We start from the raw sequence: 25,178 nt of genomic DNA on the forward strand, positions 1-25,178 counted from the left end.
TTAAGATAACTGATAAACCAATGACAGCTTCCTATATGTGGAACGTGTGACGTAAATTTCATCGTAGCTCCAACTTTAAATCCTTTGACAGGCGGTATCTTGTGGTGACTGTTTTCGCAAGTTTTAAGATTATACATGTCATTAGATATAATGACAGTTGATTCATCAGTTATCGTCCGAATGTTTTTCGCAATCAAGGAAAGACAATGTAAGGAATTAAGTAAAAAATTGTGCAATACGGTAAAATGCTTTTGAACAATTATAGCCGTAATAGTACAATGTTTTTCAAATGTGTTTTCTCGGGCGGAATATCGAAAAGACAATGCAAGAATTAATGTTTTCTGTCGTCACTTTCAAAATAGAACTTGTAAATAAAAGTTTGAAATACCCTCCGTACATTATTTCATCACGAACGGACACTTTGGTAGAACCACCGACCTTCCGTAAGCCAGCTGGATGGCTTCCTCACATGAAGAACCTCACATGAAGAATTCAACGCCCAGAGTGAGGCTCGAACCCACATCGATGAGGGGCAAGTGATTTGAAGCCAGCGACCTTAACCACTCGGCCATGGAGGCCCCGGTCACAATTTCAGAATCTCTCCCAGCCACGCCAAATGGCCAAAGGAAATCGGGCATTGATCCAAAATGGAAACCAGCGTTTCCCTGGATGACAGTCTCAGATTGTGTTGTTTTACATGTATGTACAACAAACAGTTGACATTTTCAAAAACTTAAAATGGATAAGTTTTCAGCAAATAAACTCCGCAGAAATGGAAGACATAAACTTTAAAATACAAATAGATCTGTGTGCAGTGCTAAAATTGTGTTGTTTTATGTACAATAAATAGTAAGTGAACATTTTTAGCAACTTAAAATTGATGAGCTTTTAATTGTCATTCAGCAAATAAACTCCATAGGATTTTTATGACCTAATATCTTTTCTTGTTGGACATGTAAATGATGTTTATTAATCACTGAAAATACCACTGTTTTTCACCATAGGTTACCAAAAGTTACCAAAGTTACCAAAGATATAGAGTGGTAACAAATATAGAAGTTTTTTTTCTTTTTATGGTTATTTCTATAAAACTTTCTGGAGATTGAAGGTTACCAAAAGTTACCAAAGTTACCAAAGACATAGTGTGGTAACAAATACAGAGCTTTGTGCAGGGGTGCTGTTTTTGTGGCATATATGCCCTCCTGCACCCACCCCTTTGCTCGTCAAAAAATATCCTTCTGCAACATGCCTTCAGAAAAACCTGGCTAGAACCCTGCTATTGTTTTAGGGGTCACTTCATCAAAGGTCAAGGTCACAGGGGCCTGAACATTCAAAACATTTTCCAATCAATAACTTGAGAACCACTTGACCCAGAATGTTGAAACTTAATAGGATGATTGGAGATGCAGAGTAGATGACCCCCATTGATTTTAGGGTCACTATTAAAGGTCAAGATCACAGGGACCACAACATGGAAATCCATTTCCGATCAATAACTTGAGAACCGTTTTACTCAAAACCTTCAAAGTCGATAGGGTGATAGGACTTACAGAGTAGATGACCCCTATTGTTTTTGGGGTCACTCCAAAGGTCAATATTGCAGGGGCCGTCTGCCTGTTCCACTTCATTTTTGATCAATAACTGGAGAACCATTTGACCTAGAACCTTCAAACTTCATTGGGTGATAGGGCTTACAAAGTAGATGATCCCTATAATTTTTGGGGGTTACTCGATCAAAGGTCAAGGTCACAAGGGCCTGAACATGGAAAACTGTTTCTGGTCTATAACTTAAGAACCACTTGATCCAGAATGTTGAAACTTTATAGGATGACTGGAAATAGATGACCCCTATTGATTTTTTGGTCTCTTGATCAAAGTTCAAGGTCACAGGGGCCAGAAATTGGAAAGCCGTTTCTGATCAATCACTTTACCCAGAACCTTCAAACGTCATAGGGTGATAGGACTTACAGAGTGGATGACCTCTATTAATTTTGGGGTCACTTGAGCAGAGGTCAAGGTCATAGGGGCCTGAACATGGAAAATTGTTTCCAATCAATAACTTGAGACACACTTAGCCGAGAATGTTGAAATTTCGTAAGATGCAGGTATATAAACTAGTTATTTTTAGTTAGGGGCCCAGATTGTTAAAATTTAATGTTTAACATTAGGTATATGGACGTTTTCTCCAGCAATTTAGGGGCCCAGCTCAAAATCTAGAGGCCATGGGCTACTGGGCCTCTGCTAATTTATATCCCTGGGATGATTGGACATGCAGAGTAAATGACAAGGTCACAGGGGCCTTAACATGGAAAAAATGTTTTTAATCCATAACTTGAGAACCTATAGGCCCAGAATATTTAAACTTCTTTGGATGATTAGACATGCTAGTAGATGATCACTGTTGCAGCCAACCATCAGTGTCTTTGACTTTCGCTCCTGTCCCCTATTTACTTCTTGCCTATTACTACTATGCATTGGGGAGACATGCTCTTTTCTACAAAAGCGTCTTCTAGTTTACTGTATATTCTAGGTTGATTGTATTCTAGGTTGATCTACTTACACAACATTGTATACTATACTCGGTATTCTAGATTTGCTTTCACCAGCATGATATACTCTGTATTCCTGATCTATTCCAGCACAAAGTATTCTGTGTTTTAAAGGGAAAGGCATTGATGTTCTCATGACAAGGATTTCTTTAATCATTTAAAGAAGTAAAAAGAATTTTCAAAATAGGCTAAAAAATGAAAAAGTTATGAGCATTTAAATATTTAATCAAAATGGTGGCCATTTTGTTCCCATGACAACAAAAAAACAAAATGGCAGATTTATTACATTTCTAGATACATATTTGAACACTATTTACTCATTTCTCTATTTTTTCCAGCTATAATGAAAGAAATTACCATGTTTTACATCTTACCCTCAAGAAACATATAAAACTAATCTATTTAAAAGGTTATTAATTTTTGCTAAAGAAAGAATTTATCAGTGTGTAAATGATATCATAAAATGCCTCCATGGTCAGCCATTTTCTTAAATTTCAAACTGCCATATCGTTTTCAGTAGTGGTCCGATTTAAAAAATACTTTCAGCATTATGAAAGGTTTGAGGGTGTCTTTCATACGGAATTTGACTTATTGTCAGGCATTCTTTGCCCTTTAAGTATTTCGAGGGCTTAGAGCGAAACTAGTCTGTTTGCTTCTATTTCTATATACACATAGACTAGTTTCGCTCTGATCCCTCGATTTGTAAAAGTATGACAGAATGTTTTTACTTTCATGCCACATTGTAGATTTCTGTATTTCAGCTAGACACATTTCTATATTCTAAATCTTTCCATACTTGTATTCTAGAATCTGTATTCTAGATATATCTGTCATCAAACATACAACACTGTTTATTCAAAATTGCAGTATTCAAGCATAACACATACTGTATTCTAAGCATCAGTATTGTAGCTTACCTATTCTTTATTTTAAAATATTTATGCCATTCATATGCATGCTATTACTGGTATATTAATTTGGCACATGTTTAAAGTATATTATTGCATGACATTCCAAATCAGTTTCAAAAAAAGAAAACAAGTGTCTGTGTTTCATTGGAAAGAAAATAATGCAGATATTCATTTCTTTATGCAGTGCTCCAGCTAGCTATTTTTAGCAGGGCGCATCGCCCGTTCCGAAATTCGTTCCGCCCTGTTGCCTCGCCAGGCACCATGCCCGTTTTACAACCATTCATTTCCTTTTTAGCCAACCTTCCCTTTTTTGCCTCAGTGGTTATAATAAACTGCTTTATTGCACCTTTTTATCGAGTGATACACGCCCGAGGGCATTGACATAATTGGCAAACAATGGATCATTACCTGCTGTAAGCGGCCCGATTTAGTCTGCTACACCAGCATTAAAATCACTGAAGCTTATAGTGTTAAAACAATATCTAACAAGTCTGAAAATTATCTTCATTTTCGCGCCGCCTGTCAAACTGTACTTTCGTTTTCGGTCACGGACGTAAATTTCCGTTTATACACAATTAAAACTTAAGTCCAGACAACAAACATGTAAATCTTATTGATAAAAATCGACCACAATCAAATTTAGATAGGAATTTTTTTTACCTTGATCATTTTAAAAGTTTTTGAAATCGAAAGTAGATTGTCGTCTGCTGTATAAAATTGCCGATTTTTCGTGAACATTTCTTTGAAATTAGTTTAATAAGATGTAAGGACACTGTAAACTTTAATGTCAGATACTGTAAAATGCTGTTAAACTGTCTTTGCATCATAATAATTTTTCAAAAATATTGTTTTAAAATGAGTTTTTAGAAAAGTGTAACCATACCCGGATATAAAATTTTGGATGCCCGGAATACGTTCTATTAGAAGTGCTAAACTTGCATTTAGTCTGTTGTAGTTAAAAGCTTTGCATTATTTCATTTATTTAAGTGAAAGTTTAAACTTTATCTTCTGTATGTTACACATATAAATTTATAAATATCAAGTACATGGAGAAGATGTGTTCTGAAATTTTAACAAGTAAAATGGGTCAAAACAAAAGTTATTAAAATGTTAAAGCTACAGAAATGATTTCAAGCTTTTATTTCTTTAGAGACCTATACTCATCAAAGATGCACCCTACTTTTTTGACAAAAGAATATTTTTTTCTCAAAATTTAGACCCAGAAACGCACTAGAGGCCACCATTTCATACCTGTATTTCAAAATTTTCCAGGGGGAGAGCCCCCTGACCACCCAATCAAGAGGAGAGTAACATAACCCTGCAATACCTCAAAATTGAGACCTAAAAATGCACCAGAGGCCACCATTTCATGCCTGTATTTCAAAAATTTTTGGAACTGCCAAGTGAAATACGAACAGCAGCATTCTTAGTATATTAGAGATGACAAACCTAGCCTATCAAAGCACAAAGTATGCCTTAAACCATGCCTAAAGTGTGCCTAATATAATGCCAAAAGTATGCAAAATTCCTTGCCTAAAGTATATGTTAAAATGCACCTAAGGCATGCACCAGTTACAATTTTTTGACGAGGGGAGGGGGGAGCATGCCTCCCTCCCTCCCTCTCCCCCAGAAGTGCCCTTTTCATTGCCAGCACCCTGCCCTTTTTTAATCCTAGCTGGAGCACTGTTATGAGAACAATATTTATGAAGAAACTGGCTATGATTATAATGTTTTTTGCAGAATGCTAATTCTTTTTAATATCATATCAGTTGATGTAGGAAGGTAGTATTATTTCTTTTATACTAACAACATTTTATCTCCAACCTGGGTGAATTTTATCAAACCACTAGTTGGGGGCTTGATCCATAAATGATCTACTTAAAGCTAATTTTCTTGGCTAGGAATGACAACTAGGTGGTAATCCGGCTACAGTACTATGAAAAAGGTAGTTATTTGCAGGGGAGTCTGAATCCTGGGGTGGGGATGGGGCAGTGTTTTCTGTCTGAAATATTTATGTAGAACTCTTGAAAAACCTCTACAGAAACAATACAGTAAACCTCGCTTATAAGGAACAGCTTGGGACCTCTAAAAATTGTTCTTTATAACCGAGGTTTCTTATATCAATACAGCGAACTAATTCCTTGTAACCGAGGTTTGTACACAACGAACACAATTTGTATAGCGAACACTTTTTGACTGACATTTGAAAAGGGCTCCGGGTCGACCATGAATCTTTATGTGAGAAAGTTCTGAGTCTAGTACCGGTCCTTTCCTAGAGAGATGGTAAGGTAAACTGACTGCGTGTATATGACTGAAATAGTGTTGAAACACCGTTACACGGCGTTTAAACCTAAACTAAGCCAGAATGTACACTGGTAAGAATGACGTGATTTGCTATTTCTATCTTCTTATTTAGAGAGCACTACATTATGGTTATAAGATATGTTGCAGCCGTTACCTTGCTCGACAGCATGTTATGTGAATATGCATCAATACTAATATAAAATAAATGTTCAAATAATTGATATAAAAATGTTAAATTAGACTTCAAATTAAAATTTAAAGGTAGGGTTTTTATGACATACAGTGCATTATGACTAGATAACGGCGCCATACATACGGACTAAAGTGTAAATTATACCTTTAGTTTTGCTATTGTCCATTTTAGCACCTGCTATAATTTTTACAATTGAAATTTGGTGAACTGGACTGTTTGCCATTGTTAATCTCGTGTAATTAACACATTTATTTAGGATAGTATGACATGACCGTGTCTGCGACTGACTTTCGTTCGCTATTGTTAACATGAAAAACTTAATACATGTAGCTCTGAAACATAATCTCGAGTAAATATAAGTTAATGATGATATTATTTATTTTCTTTTTATCATATCCATAAAATAACAAACTAAATATCATAGAAATGAAATAGTATGTGTTTATTCATGTGCATAAAAGCACATGAAAGTGCCGACGTTACTCTGACGTCATCAGCAATTCTCCTGTTTATTTCCAGTTTTCAATAATTTTTATTCTTTATGTCTGTTCGCTATAACCGAGGAGTTTTCTATTGAATTTTGTACTTTGGGACTGGAAAAAGTGTTCCTTATAACCGAGGATTTTTACATTGAATAAAGAAGGAATTAGATCGGGGAATTGAAAACTGTTCCTTATAACCGACTGTTCCTTATATCCGAGTTCCTTATAAGTGAGGTTTACTGTATGTGGATCAGGAAAACTCCATTTCTTATATAATACTCGTTTTGAAATGGTATGGAGACATTAAAATTAATCTCCTTGCTGGAGTAGACTTACAAATATTCCTGTGTGCCAGTAAGAAGTGATGAATATTGAATATGTCCTGTCTGTATTATGAATGGACAATGTACAACAAGGTCATTGGCATTGAGTAGACAGCATCTTGCAGCTGTATTAGTGTCATAGCTTAGCACTTTCAGGTTTTTATTGTTTAACCAGTTTTATTTCCTTATCGTCAAAAGTAGAAACAGTACAGCAGGAAAAAATGGGAGTTTTAACTGAATAAAAGTTATGATATAGTTGTTTTCTTTTTGACCGAATTACATGATGTATTAAATTTTTCTCTCTACTTGAAAGATTATTTATTAAATTGCAAATGACGTCACAGTTCATGTTAAGATTTTGTCAACAAGTAAGCATTGTATGTTATTAATTTCTTCTGTGTTATAACTTGTACTTCTTTTATAGTTCCTTAAATAGGCAATTTAGTGGTCGTTGGAAAAAACAAAAGCTAACTTTGTGCCTGATCGTGTGTCAAGTCTTAACACAAATGGTATAAATGTGAAAAGTATACCAGTGGAAAACTGTGCTAGTTAGTGCATACTGTATACTGTTTTTTACAAGTTGGCACTTTATTGAAACAAATGTCATATGTGAAGTGTCTATAACAGTATGGATTTCTATAATAAATATTTCACAAATTTAATGGGAAAATCTTGTAAGTATTGGTTTTAAATTCATTAACAAATTTTCATTTGATGACTATTTAAACCTCTTTAGAATAATTATGTCTCCCCCAGGAGACATATTGTTTTTGCCCTGTCCGTCCGTCCGCACGTCCGTCCGTACGTCACACTTCATTTCCGAGCAATAACTGGAGAACCATTTGACCTAGAACCTTCAAACTTCATAGGGTTGTAGGGCTGCTGGAGTAGACGACCCCTATTGATTTTGGGGTCACTCCGTCAAAGGTCAAGGTCACAGGGGCCTGAACATTGAAAACCATTTCCGATCAATAACTAGAGATCCACTTGACCCAGAATGTTGAAACTTAATAAGATGATTGGTCATGAAGAGTAGATGACCCCTATTGATTTTAGGGTCACTCTGTCAAAGGTCAAGGTCACAGGGGCCTGAACATTGAAAACCATTTCCGATCAATAACTAGAGAACCACTTGACCCAGAATGTTGAAACTTCATAGGATGATTGTACATGCAAAGTAGATGACCCCTATCGATTTTGGGGTCACTCCATTAAAGGTCAAGGTCACAGGGGCCTGAAAATTGAAAACCATTTCCGGTCAGTAACTTGAGAACCACTTGACCCAGAATGTTGAAACTTAATAGGATGATTGGTCATGAAGAGTAGATGACCCCTAACGATTTTGGGGTCACTCTGTGAAAGGTCAAGGTCAGAGGGGCCCGCACATTGAAAACCATTTCCGGTCAGTAACTTGAGAACCACTTGACCCAGAATGATGAAACTACGTAGGATGATTGGTCATGCAGAGTAGATGAACCCTAATGATTTTAGGGTCACTCTGTTAAAGGTCAAGGCCATGGGGGCCTGAACATGGAAAACCATTTCCAATCAATAACTTGAGAACCTCTCGACCCAGAATGTTGAAACTTCATAGGATGATTGTTCATGCAGAGTAAATGACCCTTATTGATTTTGGGGTCACTCCTTTAAAGGTCAAGGTCACAGGGGCCTGAACATTGATAACCAGTTCCAATCAATAACTTGAGAACCACTTGACCCAGAATGTTGAAACTTCATAGGATGATTGAACATGCAGAGTAGATGACCCCTATTGATTTTGGGGTCAGTCTATTAAAGGTCAAGGTCACAGTGGCCTGTTCATGTAAAATCATTTTTTGGAAATAACTGGAGAACCACTTGACCTACAATGTTGAGACTTAATAGGATGATTGGACATGCAGAGTACATGACCCCTATTTATTTTGAGGTCACTTGATCAAAGGTCAGGGTCACAGGAGCCTGAACAGTGACTTGAGAACCACTAGGCCACGAGTGTTGAAATTTAGCAGGATGACTGGACATGCCAAGTAGATGATCCCTATTGCAGCCAACCACCAGTATCACTTTGACTTTCGCTCCTGACCCCTATTGACTTCTTGCCTATAGGACTTTGCATTGGGGGAGACATGCGCTTTTTTACAAAAGCATTTTCTAGTTATATCAGATCTTTATAAAAATGAGATTCCATTTGTTATTAAAGAACTTCTCTTTCTTTAAAGCCTTAATTTTTATTGCAAATGTATGCTTTTGACAGACTTTATTTGGACACTTTTTTAAGAAGGAACTGTTTCCAACTGTTTTAAATTTACTTCATATGAAAGATTTATAGCAGAATTAATTATAATAAGTAAAGATCATCTTTCCTTTACCAAATATTGACTGATTTTTGCCCTGTCTGTCCTTCCATCCATCCATCACACTTTATTTCCGATCAATAACTGGAGAAATATTTGGCCTAGAACTTCAGACTTCATAGGGTGGCAGGGCTTATGGAGTGGATGACCCATAGTGTTTTTGGGGTCACTCCATCAAAGGTCAAGGTCACAGGGACCTGAACATGGAAAACCATTTCCGATCAATAGCTTGAGAAACACTTGACCCAGAATGTTGAAACTTCATACGATGATTAGACATGGAGAGTAGATGACCCCTATAGATTTTGGGTTCACTCTGTTAAAGGTCAAGGTCACAGGGGCCTGAACATGGAAACCATTTCCGATCAGTAACTTGAGAACCGCTTGACCCAGAATTTTGAAACTTCATAGGATGATTGGACATGCAGAGTGGATGGCCCCTTTTTATTTTGGGGTCCCTCCATTAAAGGTCAAGGTCACAGCGGCCAGAACATGGCAATCCATTTCTGGTCAGTAACTTGAGAACCATTTGACCTAGAACCTTCAAACTTCATAGGGTGATAGGACTTACAAAATAGATGACCCCTATTGTTTTTAGGGTCACTCCATTAAAGGTCAAGGTCACAGGGGCCATCTGTCTGTCACACTTCATTTTCGATCAATGACTTGAGAACCATTTGACCTAAAACCTTCAAACTTAATAGGGTGATAGTGTTTACAGAGTAGATGGCTGCTATTAGTTTTGGGATTACTAGATCAAATGTCAAGGTAACAAGGGCCTGAACATGGAAAACCGTTTCTGATCAGTAACTCGAGAACCACTTGACCCAGAATGTTATAACTTTATAGGATGATTGGACAAGTAGAGTAGATGGCTCCGTAATGACTTTTGAGGCACTTGATCAAAGGTTAAGGTCACAGGGACCAGAACATGAAAAACGCTTTCCGATCAATAACTTGAGAAACATTTGACCCAGAACCTTCAAACTTCATAGGATAATAAGACTAATCAGAGTAGATGACCTTTTCGTTTTTGGGTCACTTGAGCTAAGGTCAGGGTCACAGGGGCCTGAACATGGAACACCCTTTCCGATCAATAACTTTAGAACCACTTGACTCAGAATGTTGAAACTTAATAGGATGATTGGAAGTGCAGAGTTGATTACCCATATTGATTTTAGGGTCACTTGATCAAAGAACAAGGTCACAGGAGTCTGAACATGGAAAACGGTTTTGATCAATAACTTGAGAACCACTTTACCAAGAATGTTAAAACTTTGTAGGATGATTGGACATGCCAAGTAGCCTATCCCTATTGTAGCCAACCGTCAGTGTCTCTTTGACTTTCGCTCCTGTCCCCATTGACTTCTTGCCTATTATGACTGTGCATTGGGGGAGACATGCACTTTTCTACAAAAGCATCTTCTAGTTTAAGTTTACATTTAAGTTTCTGGAGGATAACCTTGTATTGAATTTTCAAGGTTTCATCAAGATGTTTTGATGGTGACATGATACAGGAGAAAATTATAACTGGCATTTTGTATGTTTGAGGAATGGTTGAGTGATGCTGGTTTAGAATAACATTATGTTTGTATGGATCTTCAGTTAGTTTTGACTTAAAAATACTTCTGACAGTTAACATAAGAAAATCACAAATGATGAAAAATATTTGAATGAATAATTTGCTTGCATTTGTTATAGTTGCAAAAGATAGATTTAAGTTTCCACTTGAATTTGAAGACAAACTGATACATTCTGCTTCTACAAACTCTTTCTTCTGAGTGTGTTACTATCATTCCCCACAGTTAGGTCAGTATGAGGAGTACTTGACCATCAGTGTAGTAAGATGTGAGTTTGATTCATGGTCAGTACTCATTTGTCACTCTTTTTCAAAAAAGAATAGCACTGAAGCCTTATGATTCATGTAGAAATGTTGTCAGCTGAGAATGTTTTCAAGTTTTGACATGGTTATTCTGCAGATGATGGTGGACTTCTGAATCATCTTAGTTTGTTATGCTGAATGGCATGAGGAAGTTCTAACAGAACTGTTATGTATCATTTAATGATGAAAGGAGACATCTCAACACCTTGTTTCCTACTTCCAGCATATTGTTATGGAAAAGAGTCTCATGAATATGTGAAACAAAATGTTAAAATTACCATATTTCTGGTACAGTCAAAGCATTCATAATAATTAGACTGGAAAGGAAATAGTAGTTTTACATAATTATAAGAAAAGATATAAGAAGGTCTTTAATGTTTAATTTATGAAAATTGTATCTAATTAACTTATATTTAATAAAGGTGACCCACTGATCAGTCAAGATGATTTATTTAAGGTATCAAATATGACAGCTTAAACATTTTGCAAACAGGCTTACCCATTTCTTCAAATATTTTGCTGAGTAAAGCACAATTCATTACCAGGGCTCCGGAAATTTTGATAACTCAATCGGTCCGAAACGAAAATCCTGACATCGGCGCTACCCCACCCACCGCATTCCCAATATTACATATTTTGTAAAACATGATAGGGTAAAGAAATAAGCATGTCATGCATTAAAACTGTGTTACCAGTCACCGCGCGTTACCATACAATGAAGACAGTTATTCAGTGTTATGTGTGATCGTTACTTTGTTTAAATTTCGATGTTTTTCCGAGATAATACCAGGCATTGACACCGTGTGCGTAACTAGTCTAAAAGCCAACGCACGTGACTTCAATACCGTATACACGGCAGATACTTTGTGATGTTTCCTCATTCTTTGACGGAATTCTATAAAATACAATGCGTCAAAGTGAGTTACACGACACATATTTTCTGCTAAACAGCCTCAGTATTTAAAGAATACTCTGCCGCGGACCGAATGTGTACGTTATTTGAACGCTGAGATCGAATTTCCCGCATGTATAGTACCAAAACGTCACGCGGGTTGGCCACGGACATTTCATTTCACTTTCGTTGTACTTCAATAAGCAACTACATTTTATAAAGTTATATGTTCTCTTCTGATGTAAACAAAATCATTTTTAAAAGACCGATTTGATAATCAGTGCCACTCCGGTTTTCTTTATCATTCGTGGTTGCCCGTCCATTTTTTTCTTTTTTGTACAGTCGGGTTGCAAAGACGATTTTCTGCATTTGTTTCAACTGGAGCCCCAACAAATGAATCATGTAATTTTTCAAATCAAGTAATTATAAAATTATTTTTATCGGTTTTCCGTGTGATGTCTCATTAAATCAAAGACCTATAATGTACAATTATACTCTTGATTAAATGCAGCGACCATTTGTTTGTTACCGTGATCAAACATAGCCTTTTGAAATAAACCATCCGTCGGATTCTAAATAAAAGAAGTGGATCCCCGTCGAAATGATTAGGATCCAGTCAGAAACGTTAGGAAACCAGTCAAAAATGTTTAATACACCGCAGTCGGCTGTCTGCAAACATTAAAGGATGTGCCGCGCGAGAACTGATTGCGTCACGCGCTAATTACGGACCGATTATCAAAGTGACAATCAGACCGATTGACACGTTTATTGATTATCTGAAGGTGCGACCAACAATTTCTACTTGGCAGGTGATCGTGTATTGAGATATAAGACCGAAATTTATACTTTCCTCCATTTTTACGGGACCGATTTTTTTCGTTTTTTCACTTCGCGAATCGGTCTGAAAAGTCAAAAATCGGTCCAAAACCGACAAACCGGCAAATTTCCGAAGCCCTGTTCATTACTGCAGTCATAACATAAACTATTAAAAGATTAATTTTGTTGGGGTGGGGGAAAAGGTGGATGTAGAATTGTTACACTGGTTAAAGATTAAGATGTTGGGGACAGGGTATTGTTTAAGGTGTATGTTCATCATAATTCCTTCCCCCAATTTTAACATGATCAGGTTTCTTCCAGTTTAAAATGAAATTGTTTTCAAAGTTCAAATTATGTGAAAGCAAGAACCATTCATAGATTTCAAGGCAAATGCAAACCCAGTCATTCTTCATTAGACTTATTGGTTTATATATCCCTGATGTATATCGGTGCAAGTTCATGTCAGCATAAGGCATGTGCTACTAATATTTGGACATAGTGACCTTGAGAGTCAAGGTCATAAGAACCCAAGTAAGTTTTCTGTTTTTGGTGTAACTTGGGTACACTGGAAGATATAAAGCTGAAAGAAATAACACAATAAAATAATTGGATTGTTTCAAGAAAACATTTTGTATGCAGAGGACTTTGTATTGCCAGGCGATACTAGTTGTTCTTAAACATTTTTAAATCAACCGCAGAAAGAAACATTTGCAGGGATGTTTGAGTATTAATGTGACGATCACTTGAAAAAATGCGTGGTCATGACTTGATACAGCATATGAGTCAATTAGTGTGCAGTGTTACCATATATAGACATTGCAGTTAATTAATTAGACAAAAGTCGTTCTAGTATTTACACTCAAACTGTCCTGTTGTATAAGGATGTATTGCTGTAGGGGAAAAGACAGTAATTTGTCAGTTTAAAATTAAAATGTCATCCACTTGAAAATTTTAATTTGAAAATGATAACTTGATGCATCTGGTAGATTGAGATGGTCAGATTTGTTTCAAAGTGAGATATTAAAATTTCCTACATTTTAACAATTCCTTCACTTAGAAAGTCTACACTCAGGAAGACATGTTGACACAAGTCATTCTTAGGCAATTACTCTGCTGTAGAATAACATTTGTAGATGGTCCAGAGAACATTTTTTTTCGTACAAAATTAGGTCCTGCAATAACTTAAAAAGTACAAGATATTTTTTCATGAAACTGTGCAAAGATACATGACAATGGAGAATGTGCTTAGTGCATGTCCTTTTTTGTGCCCAACTTCAAAGAAGGAGGGGTATTTTGTTCGGTTGGTATGTAGACCAATCCGTTTCTGGATGGTAGCTCAAGAATGCTTGGGCCTAGGATCATGAAAGTTGATAGGGAGGTTGGTCATCACCAGCAGATGACCCATATTGATTTTTAAATCAGTATGTCAAAGGTCAAGGTCACATTGATCCGGAACAGTTAAACGGTTTCCGGATGATAACTCAAGAATGCTTGGGCCTAGGATCATGAAAGTTGATAACGTCATGACCAACAGATGACCCCTATTGATTTTGAGGTCAGTAGGTCAAAGGTCAAGGTCACAGTGACCTGGAACAGTTTAACGGTTTCCAGATGATAACTCAAGAATGCTTGGGCCTATGATCGTGAAAGTTTATAGGGATGTTGGTCATCACCAGCAGATGACCCCTATCGATTTTGAGTAGAAAGTTCAAGATCACATTGGCCAGGAACTGTTTAACGGTTTCTGAAAGATAACTCAAGAATGCTTGGGCCAAGGATCATGAAAGTTGATAGAGAGGTTCTTCATGACCAGCAGATGAGCTCTATTGATTTTGAGGTCAGTAGGTAAGGTCATTGTTACAGTGACCTGGAACAGTTAAACCGTTTCCAGACGATTACTTGAGAACGCTTGGGCCTAGGGTCACGAAACTTGATAGGGAGATTGGTCATGACCAGTTGATGATCCTTATAGATTTTGAGGTCAGTAGGCCTAAGGTCAAGGTCACATTGACCCAGAACAGTTAAACCTTTTCTGGACGAGAACTTAAGAACGCTTGGGCCTAGGATCACGAAAATTAATAGGGAGGTCGATCATGACCAGCAGATGACCCATGTTGATTTTGAGGTCAAAGGTCAAGGTCACATTGAACCAGAACAGTAGAACTTTTGTTTACAGTGAGCAAATAATTTCTGTTCCTTGTGCAATCACTGAATGCATCAAGGGAGGCATTACGTGTTCTACGAGCTCTTGTTATATTGGTATGGCAGCAAGTGTGATTGCTATGAAAACAAGTTAGGGAATTTCACTGGAGTTATGGCCCCTTAATTGGCATTTTACAATGCTGTGAGACATGTTTTTCAGCTCTAGTTTGTTATAAACTGTCTGCAGAAATTGTTTTGAATGGATCTAACCCCATCATTTGAATATGGTAGTCATCATTTTAGAACCAAGATTATAACCTTTTCTCTAGGAGTATCTGGCAACTACTCTACATGAATAGAAATAACTTTTGATATATTGTCTTCTGTGAGATCGCTGTGGAAAACTTTCCTGTCTAAAATGCATCAGTTGAAAAGGATTGAACTTTGTTCCTCTGGATTGATATTTTTTTCCGTTTTCACTGAATGAATGAAATAGACTAAGAGAAGCTTAAAAATGGATAGATGCTATCTGGGAGTTAATCAGATTGATTGGGAAAATGAAAGCACTTATATTGTGTTTAGTTATTACTGGGCTATGGGCCAGAACTGTGTCAACAATAGTGGGTTTTATTGCAAGATGATAATGATGAAGGAGGATGAAAGAGAAAATCAGGAAAAATCAATCCCAGATATTGGTGCTTCAGTGTCCTCCCCATAGACTGCAGCAAAATCATTATCATCTCTGTGAAACAGTCAACTCAATCTCATGTGGAAGGGTAACATTGGCAACAGAACACAAACCAAATTATTACTACTAGAAATGTTGATAAGAACTGTTCATACAAGAATTTCCAAATCAGTCTTTATGCTTTCAAATTTAAAGAACCTTGGTATTGTTATTGAAAAGTCTGTGATGGAAAGACACTGTGTTTATTCCAGAAATCTAAAAACGGGATGGGGAGGGAATCACCCCTTTGTCTAAAAAGTGTTCAAGAATGAGGGGGATGCCCCTCAGAGACATGCGGGATGTTATGTACATAAGCAAAACAAGCATACTTCTTGATGTTTTATTACAGGTAACAGCTTGTCTCACCATTGACTAATTTGTCATTTTAGAGAAGATTCTTTATTGCATCTTAGTATGCTACACTCTCTCAGGAGGACCCTCAAACTGCTGAAGTTTGATGGCTCTGACTGGGAAGTTTTGAAGAAATCTGTGATTGTCTTTCTTGTCTGTGACATTCTGATTATTTGCACTGCAATATATGGCTACTTCTGTTGGTAGCGTAGACAAAAACATGTCGGTAAAAAGTGGGCAAGTCATTAAAATCATTCTTTCTTTCCCCCTATCCCCCAACCCCACACATAGTAAAAAGCAATGGATTTTAATTACGAGACATTTACTTTTATGAAACAGATCGATAGTTGATGATTTTATAAGCCTCATATTATTGATGGAGGTCACGCGGGTGGGGTGGGGGGTTCCTTAATTAGAACAGAAAACACGTCATATAAGGGAAAATCATTCTTGTCAACAAAACATGGCACTTCCGCTTTACTGTTTTAGCTTTATACATGCATGCCTACAGCCAAGGATGCACGCTCCCTGTCGTGCATACGACCTAGAATGGTGCAGGATGTGGAAAAAACTAGCATTATTCTCACAATCGCACGTCCTACAATAAACACTAAAGACTGGCACAAGTATTGGACCTGGGATGAAAAAATGTAATGAGATGATAAAGACCTATTTTCATCCCAAATCAAGCCAAAATAAATAAGCCCCTTATAATGATATATAAAAACATAGAAGGCTATAAAGTGCAGGTTTGAGCCTTTGAGCACTATGTTCACTTTTCACACTGTTCTGAGATAGACACTCAGCATTACTTGTGTCAAGTCACTACCAGGGATTTGTTTCAGTTTTTGGGGATAGAATCGGTTCTACTAAAATGGGGGGAAATTCATCGTAAATTATGAATTTATGGGAAAAAATAAAGGAAACACTGTTTCTCTAACAGAAACTGATGTACTTTTACCAGCAGCTATAGGTGGGATAACAGTTTGAAATCTCCGTATCATAATATGTGTAGCCTCAAAAAAACTGCTTCTAGTTCAGAAATTGTATGGTAAAGTTTTCAGAATCAGTGCAAGAACCCTCATTTAGTAAAAGGTTTTTCATGAATAATGGGGTTAGAGACTTGTAGTCTCTCTTAGTTTGTCACTAAAAATTGTCAGTGATAATGAAGAAAAAAATATTTAATATTATAGACTTGTTATTGAGTAATTTTTCATTTTTGACAAGACTTGACACAAATTGAATTGACAAAATCTTAACATGATTAATTGTTAGTTCAGGTTGATTTATTCTAGTCTTGATCTAGTCACTTGGGTGACAGATTGTTTCGTTCATGTACTTGTATAATAAATTGGTTCTTTGTTTTAAACCTTTGCATTAGTAACTTAAACTGGACAGCAAGATAGGTATGCTGCAGGATAAGTTGGTATGTTTGGGTTTAACCCGGCTGTATTTCAGATACTGTGAAATTGTTTAATTGTATGGGCATAATATTTTTTGGTTTTGGTCAAATTTACTATTTTGAGGAGGAGGGGGGTGGGGCCTAAATTTGTGGATGTAATAGTTTAAAGATGAAACTTTTCTATGTTTCTGAGGTTTAATTTTGTGGATTCATACAGTCATAAAATCCACACAAATTGTCATCCGCAAAAATTTATGATTTTCCAGTACTAGTATTTTTGGAGTGATCATTAATCAGTATAACCTTAGTCCTGTAAGTTGTATATGGGTAAGTTGTGTATGACTTAGTAAATGCTGTTCAGTCCTGTATGGCTTAGTAAATGCTAGTTAGCCATCGGTGGCTTAGTAAATGCTGGAAAGCCATGTATGGCTTAGTAAATGCTGGTTAGCCATTAGCCGTCAGTGGCTTAGTAAATGCTGGAAAGCTGTGTATGGCTAAGTAAATGCTAGTTAGCCATCAATGGCTTAGTAAATGCTGGAAAGCCGTGTATGGCTTAGTAAATGCTGGTTAGCCATTAGCCGTCAGTGGCTTAGTAAATGCTGGAAAGCCGTGTATGGCTTAGTAAATGCTGGTTAGCCATTAGCCGTCAGTGGCTTAGTAAATGCTGGAAAGCTGTGGGGTATGGCTTAGTAAATGCTAGTTAGCCATCGATGGCTTAGTAAATGCTGGAAAGCCGTGTATGGCTTAGTAAATGCTGGTTAGCCATTAGCCGTCAGTGGCTTAGTAAATGCTGGAAAGCCGTGTATGGCTTAGTAAATTCTAGTTAGCCATCGGTGGCTTAGTAAATGCTGGAAAGCCGTGTATGGCTTAGTAAACGCTAGTTAGCCATCGGTGGCTTAGTAAATGCTGGAAAGCTGTGTATGGCTTAGTAAATGCTAGTTAGCCATTAGCCGTCAGTGGCTTAGTAAATGCTGGAAAGCCGTGTATGGCTTAGTAAATTCTAGTTAACCATCGGTGGCTTAGTAAATGCTGGAAAGCCGTGTATGGCTTAGTAAACGCTAGTTAGCCATCGGTGGCTTAGTAAATGCTGGAAAGCTGTGTATGGCTTAGTAAATGCTAGTTAGCCATCGGTGGCTTAGTAAATGCTGGAAAGCTGTGTATGGCTTAGTAAATGCTAGAAAGCTGTGTATGGCTTAGTAAATGCTGGAAAGTCGTGTATGGCTTAGTAAATGCTGGAAAGCCGTGTATGGCTTAGTAAATGCTAGTTAGCCATCAGTGGCTTAGTAAATGCTGGAAAGCCGTGTATGGCTTAGTAAAGGATAGTTAGCCATCAGTGGTTTAGTAAATGCTGGAAAGCCCGATGTGGCTTAATGAATGCCGGTTAGCCGTGTATGACTTAGTTAACGCCAGTTAGGCATATGTGGTTTAGTAAATGCTGGGTAGGCGCCTGTTGACTTGATAAATGCTGGTTAGTCATCTATAGCTTAGCAGATGCTGGTAAGTGGTCTACAGGGTAGTCGTTAGTCTGTTTTCAGACTAGTTAGTCGTGTATGGCTTAGTAAATGCTGGTTAGCCATCAATAGCTTAGTAAATTGCGGTATGCCATCTTTGGCTTAGTAAATGCTGGCCAGTCATCTATAGTTAATTAAATTGCGATATGCCATCTTTGACTTGGTAAATGCTGGCCAGTCATCTATAGCTAATTAAATTGTGATATGCCATCTTTGGCTTAGTAAATGCTGGTCAGTCATCTATGTCTTTATAAATGCAGGTTAGTCAAATGTCCTAGTGATTATTTTTCTTGAGGATCAAACACAAACTTCTGCCATAGCTCTTGTCTTCACTGAAATAGTAAGTCAGCTCACTGCCCAGTCAGAATGTTACCTTGGTGATAGAAACTTTTTTGTTTAATTAGATTTATAACAATGAAGGACTGTTAGTGAGGTAGATGTATAAGACTTGAGTTGTGATATTGTGGGCAACAGAATTGAATTACAACAAAGAAATGTATGCTGTAGTCAGAAAGGCTTGTTATTCTAGCATCTACTCTGTCATTAGATCTCCATGTACTGTGAATAGTTCTTTATGAAGTGAAACTAAAACCAGTCATTATTAATAAATGTGTTAATGTTTTAAAAGATAACATTGATTTAGTGAAATGTGACCTGAGACTTGTCATTTTGTGTAGCCTTAGGTAAGGAACGGGTTGAAGTACATGAAGCACAATATCATCAGTTTACAAGATAATGTTACACATATTTTACCTATGAATTACTGAACTGTAAACAGTGAATGTCAGTTTAAGATGCAGTCTGTATGCTTCTTCCGTTCCATGTATTTATGAAGTATAGGCATAAGGTATGCATGTGGTTAGAGGAAACAAGGTTAACGGCAAAGGATTTTAACAGGTCTATAACATAATAATATGATACTGCTGGTTTACTTTGATATCTGCTATCTTTTATTGTGAAGGATAAACCACATACATGCTGGAATGTACAGGGATTAATTTAAACTTTTGATAACTTAAAGGAAATATCAAAACCAACTCTGTTTTATTTTTGCTCATTAACCAGTGTTATATGTTGGGTGTTTTAAACTCGGGTATTTATTGTGGTTAATTTTGTTGTGATTGTGTCCTGTGATCATAACGTATTGGATATATTTTTATTACCAAGTCATGATTTTTGGCATTTTTTAAACATCTAAAATCAGTCAGTGGAATGAGATTTCGGAAGAAAAAGAAGACAGGTTTGTATAATTTTATACATAATTTATATATTTGTTTTATAACATGTTCTAGAGCAATAACTTCACTGTTTTTCATTACTACAATCAATGGTCTGGTGCAAGAATTATTAATATTCTATATATTTACAGCTGTACAACTGCTATAGTTTCAGGTAACTTCATTGTATTGTTAATTTGGGTCTCGGTGGCAGAGTGGTCAAGGTCATTCATATTTTGCATCATTTGACACTTACTGCAACAGCTTGGTTCTACGAAGGGGGTGCCCAGAGTGGCCCCCACCACTACCGCTTGCACAATGTACGGGTGCCCACGGTGGCCCTCACCACTGCAGCTTGTGGAATATGTATGTTGCAACCAGAGGCCCCTTACCACTGTGAATTGTAAAATATATGTTGTTCTGCCCAGTGGGCCCATCTGTTCTTGAAATTATGCCTGTGTCTTTTGTATGACCTTCCGTATCACCAAGGTATTTCTGGAAGTCATAACATAATTATGCTTAACAGGATATAAAAGTTGTTTGATCTATTATCTTACCTTCTTGTTTGCCAGACTACTATCTATAAATGTCCATAAAAGGTTTTAGAAAACAGCAAAGTATTTTGGCTAAAGCCAAAGCAATGATTTAAAAATTCAGCAAAAATATAGGTGGCAGACAATAATAATTGGAAATCCCATTTTTTAAAGCTACATAAGTATGATTGTAGTGGTACTGTTGAAGTCATTGTGAAAGTACAGTCATACCTGTAGAGGGCTGTAGCTGGTATCTGAGGACTTGGATAGATGAAATTCAAGGTAGAGGGCTGTAGCTGGTATCTGAGTACTCGGATAGATGATTTAGCTGGTATCTGAGTACTTGGATAGATGATGTAGCTGGTATCTGGGTACTCGGATAGATGATGTAGCTGGTATCTGAGTACTCGGATAGATGAAAGTCAAGGTAGAGGGCTGTAGCTGGTATCTGAGTACTCGGATAGATGATGTAGCTGGTATCTGAGTACTCGGATAGATGAAAGTCAAAGTAGAGGGCTGTAGCTGGTATCTGAGTACTTGGATACATGAAAGTCAAGGTAGAGGGCTGTAGCTGGTATCTGAGTACTCGGATAGATGAAAGTCAAGGTAGAGGGCTGTAGCTGGTATCTGAGTACTCGGATACATGAAAGTCACGGTAGAGGGCTGTAGCTGGTATCTGAGTACTCGGATAGATGAAAGTCAAGGTAGAGGGCTGTAGCTGGTATCTGAGTACTCAGATAGATGATGTAGCTGGTATCTGAGTACTCGGATACATGAAAGTCAAGGTAGAGGGCTGTAGCTGGTATCTGAGTACTCGGATAGATGATGTAGCTGGTATCTGAGTACTCGGATACATGAAAGTCAAGGTAGAGGGCTGTAGCTGGTATCTGAGTACTCGGATAGATGATGTAGCTGGTATCTGAGTACTCGGATACATCAAAGTCAAGGTAGAGGGCTGTAGCTGGTATCTGAGTACTTGGATACATGAAAGTCAAGGTAGAGGGCTGTAGCTGGTATCTGAGAACTCCGATACATGAAAGTCAAGGTAGAGGGCTGTAGCTGGTATCTGAGTACTCAGATAGATGATGTAGCTGGTATCTGAGTACTCGGATACATGAAAGTCAAGGTAGAGGGCTGTAGCTGGTATCTGAGTACTCGGATAGATGATGTAGCTGGTATCTGAGTACTCGGATACATGAAAGTCAAGGTAGAGGGCTGTAGCTGGTATCTGAGATATCGGATAGATGATGTAGCTGGTATCTGAGTACTCGGATACATGAAAGTCAAGGTAGAGGGCTGTAGCTGGTATTTGAGTACTTGGATACATGAAAGTCAGGGTAGAGGGCTGTAGCTGGTATCTGAGTACTCAGATAGATGATGTAGCTGTATCTGAGTACTCGGATACATGAAAGTCAGGGAGAGGCTGTAGCTGTATCTGAGAACTCCGTTACATGAAAGTCAAGGTAGAGGCTGTACTGGTATCTGAGTACTCGGATACATGAAAGTCAGGTAGAGGGCTGTAGCTAGTATCTGAGTACTCAGATAGTGATGTAGCTGGTATCTGAGTACTCGGATACATGAAAGTCAAGGTAGAGGCTGTAGCTGGTATCTGAGAACTCCGTTACATGAAAGTCAAGGTAGAGGGCTGTAGCTGGTATCTGAGTACTCAGATACATGAAAGTCAAGGTAGAGGGCTGTAGCTGGTATCTGAGAACTCCGTTACATGAAAGTCAAGGTAGAGGGCTGTAGCTGGTATCTGAGTACTCAGATAGATGATGTAGCTGGTATCTGAGTACTCGGATACATGAAAGTCAAGGTAGAGGGCTGTAGCTGGTATCTGAGAACTCAGATAGATGATGTAGCTGGTATCTGAGTACTCGTATCATGAAAGTCAAGGTAGAGGGCTGTGCTGGTATCTGAGTACTCAGATAGATGATTGTAGCTGGTATCTGAGTACTCGGATACATGTAAGTCAAGGTAGAGGGCTGTAGCTGGTATCTGAGAACTCAGATAGATGATGTAGCTGGTATCTGAGTACTCCGTTACATGAAAGTCAAGGTAGAGGGCTGTAGCTGGTATCTGAGTACTCAGATAGATGATGTAGCTGGTATCTGAGTACTCCGTTACATGAAAGTCAAGGTAGAGGGCTGTAGCTGGTATCTGAGTACTCAGATAGATGATGTAGCTGGTATCTGAGTACTCGGATACATGAAAGTCAAGGTAGAGGGCTGTAGCTGGTATCTGAGAACTCCGTTACATGAAAGTCAAGGTAGAGGGCTGTAGCTGGTATCTGAGTACTCGGATACATGAAAGTCAAGGTAGAGGGCTGTAGCTGGTATCTGAGTACTCAGATAGATGATGTAGCTGGTATCTGAGTACTCGGATACATGAAAGTCAAGGTAGAGGGCTGTAGCTGGTATCTGAGAACTCCGTTACATGAAAGTCAAGATAGAGGGCTGTAGCTGGTATCAGAGTACTCGGATACATGAAAGTCAAGGTAGAAGGCTGTAGCTGGTATCTGAGTACTCGGATAGATGAAAGTCAAGTATAAATATTTGTAAACTCTAACTGAAAATTGAGTAGGAATATTCTGATATCGTTGATATTGTGAAGAGTTGGCCTAAAATTATTTGATTTCCATTGAAGAAGCTTTATAGACCTTGAAATTAATGTAGTTTGTGTACCTTAATATGCTACCATCTGAAATATTGTTTACTAGAAATAAACAAAACATAAATTATGTAAGCTAAGGTGACCATATATTTCATTTCATTGTGCTCCACAAGACTTATTAGAGTCTCTGAGTGGAATCATCTGTTCTAGATATTCACATGGAGAAACTAGTCATTTATATTAGGGAATTGTGTTGTCCGTCTATACCTACGTCAACATTTTCTCTTTCCAGACTCTAAGTCATAAAGTTTGATGGCTACAGTATTTAAACTTTACAGGATGACACAGCCGCATATGAGGAGGATAGACCCCAATTGTTTTTCAGGTCAATAGGTCAGAGTTTTAGGTCACAGTGACTTGGAAACTGAAACTGGTTTAGAGACTTATTAAATATGGCTGTCAGACTTAATATAGTGACTTAGTACCCCTAGAGGAAAAGCTGTATTGATTTTGGGTTAATGGCTAAAAGGTCATGGTCACAGGGACCTGACTTAATTATTTGTAATATTTTTGTTTCTAGGCACTAAGTCAGAAAGTATAATAGCAACAGCTTTCAAACTTCAAAGGATGACTTAGCACCACTAGAGAAGGATCTCTGTTGTGTTTGGGGTCAGTAGGTCAAAGGTCAAAGTAAATAGTGGTTTCTGGGCGGTAAGTCATAAGTGTAATAGTTGCAGCTTTCTTACTTTACACAATGAAATATCTGTGAAATCACAAGATCGTACAAATCTGGGTGGAATATATGGCCAGATATCAAGTTTCTTTCTGAATCAGCTCAATTTCACCACTCATGTAATGATAAACATTTTGTTTGAAAAGCAATTTTCTTGTATGTAAGGTGGAATCATTTTTCAGTGGAACTACATTGCGTGTTTGTTTACAATATGGTACCAGATTGTTACAGGAGGTGTCAGATCAACCCACAATAGTTATGTCTCCCACCACACAGTGGTGTGGGAGACATACTGATTTACTCCTGTCTGTGTGTCTGTCTGTCACAAATCTTGTTTGCACTCTAAGTCGAACATTTCTCATCCAATCTTCACCAAACTTGAACAAAATGTGTTTGCCGATAAGCCCTCGGCCAAGTTCAATAACTAGCCAAATCAGCCCAGGCACTTAAGAATTATGGCCCTTGACCAAAAATTACTGAACCATTCATCCTAGTCCACCTAGAGTCACTAAACACTAAACTACTGTACTTTTTGTCGAGCCTGCTTGCGGTGAACTCGATATAGTCATCACTTTTGGTGGTTCAGTGTAATACTATGTGCGTGCGTCCGTCCGATTTTGTCCGGACCATAACTTAACATGCATGGACCAATCTTGTTTATATTTGGTATGAATGTTTACCTCAATGAGAAGGATTGTCATGCGAAAACCCCATGTTCCTATCTCAAAGGTCAAGGTCACAGTTGGAGGTGGAAGGTCAAATTGAAGTTGTCCAGAGCATTTCTTCTTCATGCATGGTGGGATTTTGATGTAACTTGGCATGAATGTTCACCATTATGAGACAGAGTGTCATGCGCAAGAACCAGGTCCCTAGGTCTAAGGTCAAGGTCACACTTAGAGGCCAAAGGTGCTGGTGGGCTCGACATTCTGCCCGTGGGCATGCAGAATGTATTTCTAGCTTTTGCTATTCAGATAATTAGGCAGTTGTTGGAGACATGCGCTTTTCTAAAAAGCAGCTCTAGTTCTTTTATGTTTTGCATTAATGGTTACCACCTCTGAAGTATCATGACTCGCCTGCTTAGCTCAAAAGGGAGAGTGCAGATCTACGGATCACAGGGGGGCAAGTTTGACCCTCAGTTGGCAGTTACTTGCGGAGAACAGGTTTGTACTGGTACAGAATCCTGGAACACTAGTTAAGCTAACTGCTCGCCGTTGTTTAACTGAAATACTGTTGAAAAAGGGCG

The 25,178-nt window shown here is 37.8% G+C and overlaps 1 protein-coding gene across 7 annotated transcripts in view; it reads left to right on the top strand.

Annotated features, from left to right (window-relative positions):
* The window catches only part of LOC123524485 (phosphatase and actin regulator 3-like), a 137,399-nt gene that overhangs the window by 14,946 nt on the left and 97,275 nt on the right, over positions 1-25,178 (top strand). The window contains exon 1 of one of the 7 annotated variants that reach the window (XM_053538834.1): positions 7,019-7,130. The exons of 4 other annotated variants lie outside the window; for them this stretch is intronic. Coding sequence is in view for 2 of the 3 variants with exons in the window: in XM_045302717.2 (XP_045158652.1) it covers positions 7,391-7,436 (46 nt within the window). In the remaining variant the exon portion in view is untranslated. Of the gene's footprint in view, positions 1-7,018; positions 7,131-7,201; positions 7,437-19,687; positions 20,080-25,178 lie in introns of those variants that run through there. 2 more of the 7 variants (XM_045302717.2, XM_045302720.2) reach the window with 2 other exon arrangements.

The sequence above is a fragment of the Mercenaria mercenaria genome, chromosome 3 (assembly GCF_021730395.1).
Source record: "Mercenaria mercenaria strain notata chromosome 3, MADL_Memer_1, whole genome shotgun sequence".
NCBI classification, from domain to species: Eukaryota; Metazoa; Mollusca; class Bivalvia; order Venerida; family Veneridae; genus Mercenaria; species Mercenaria mercenaria.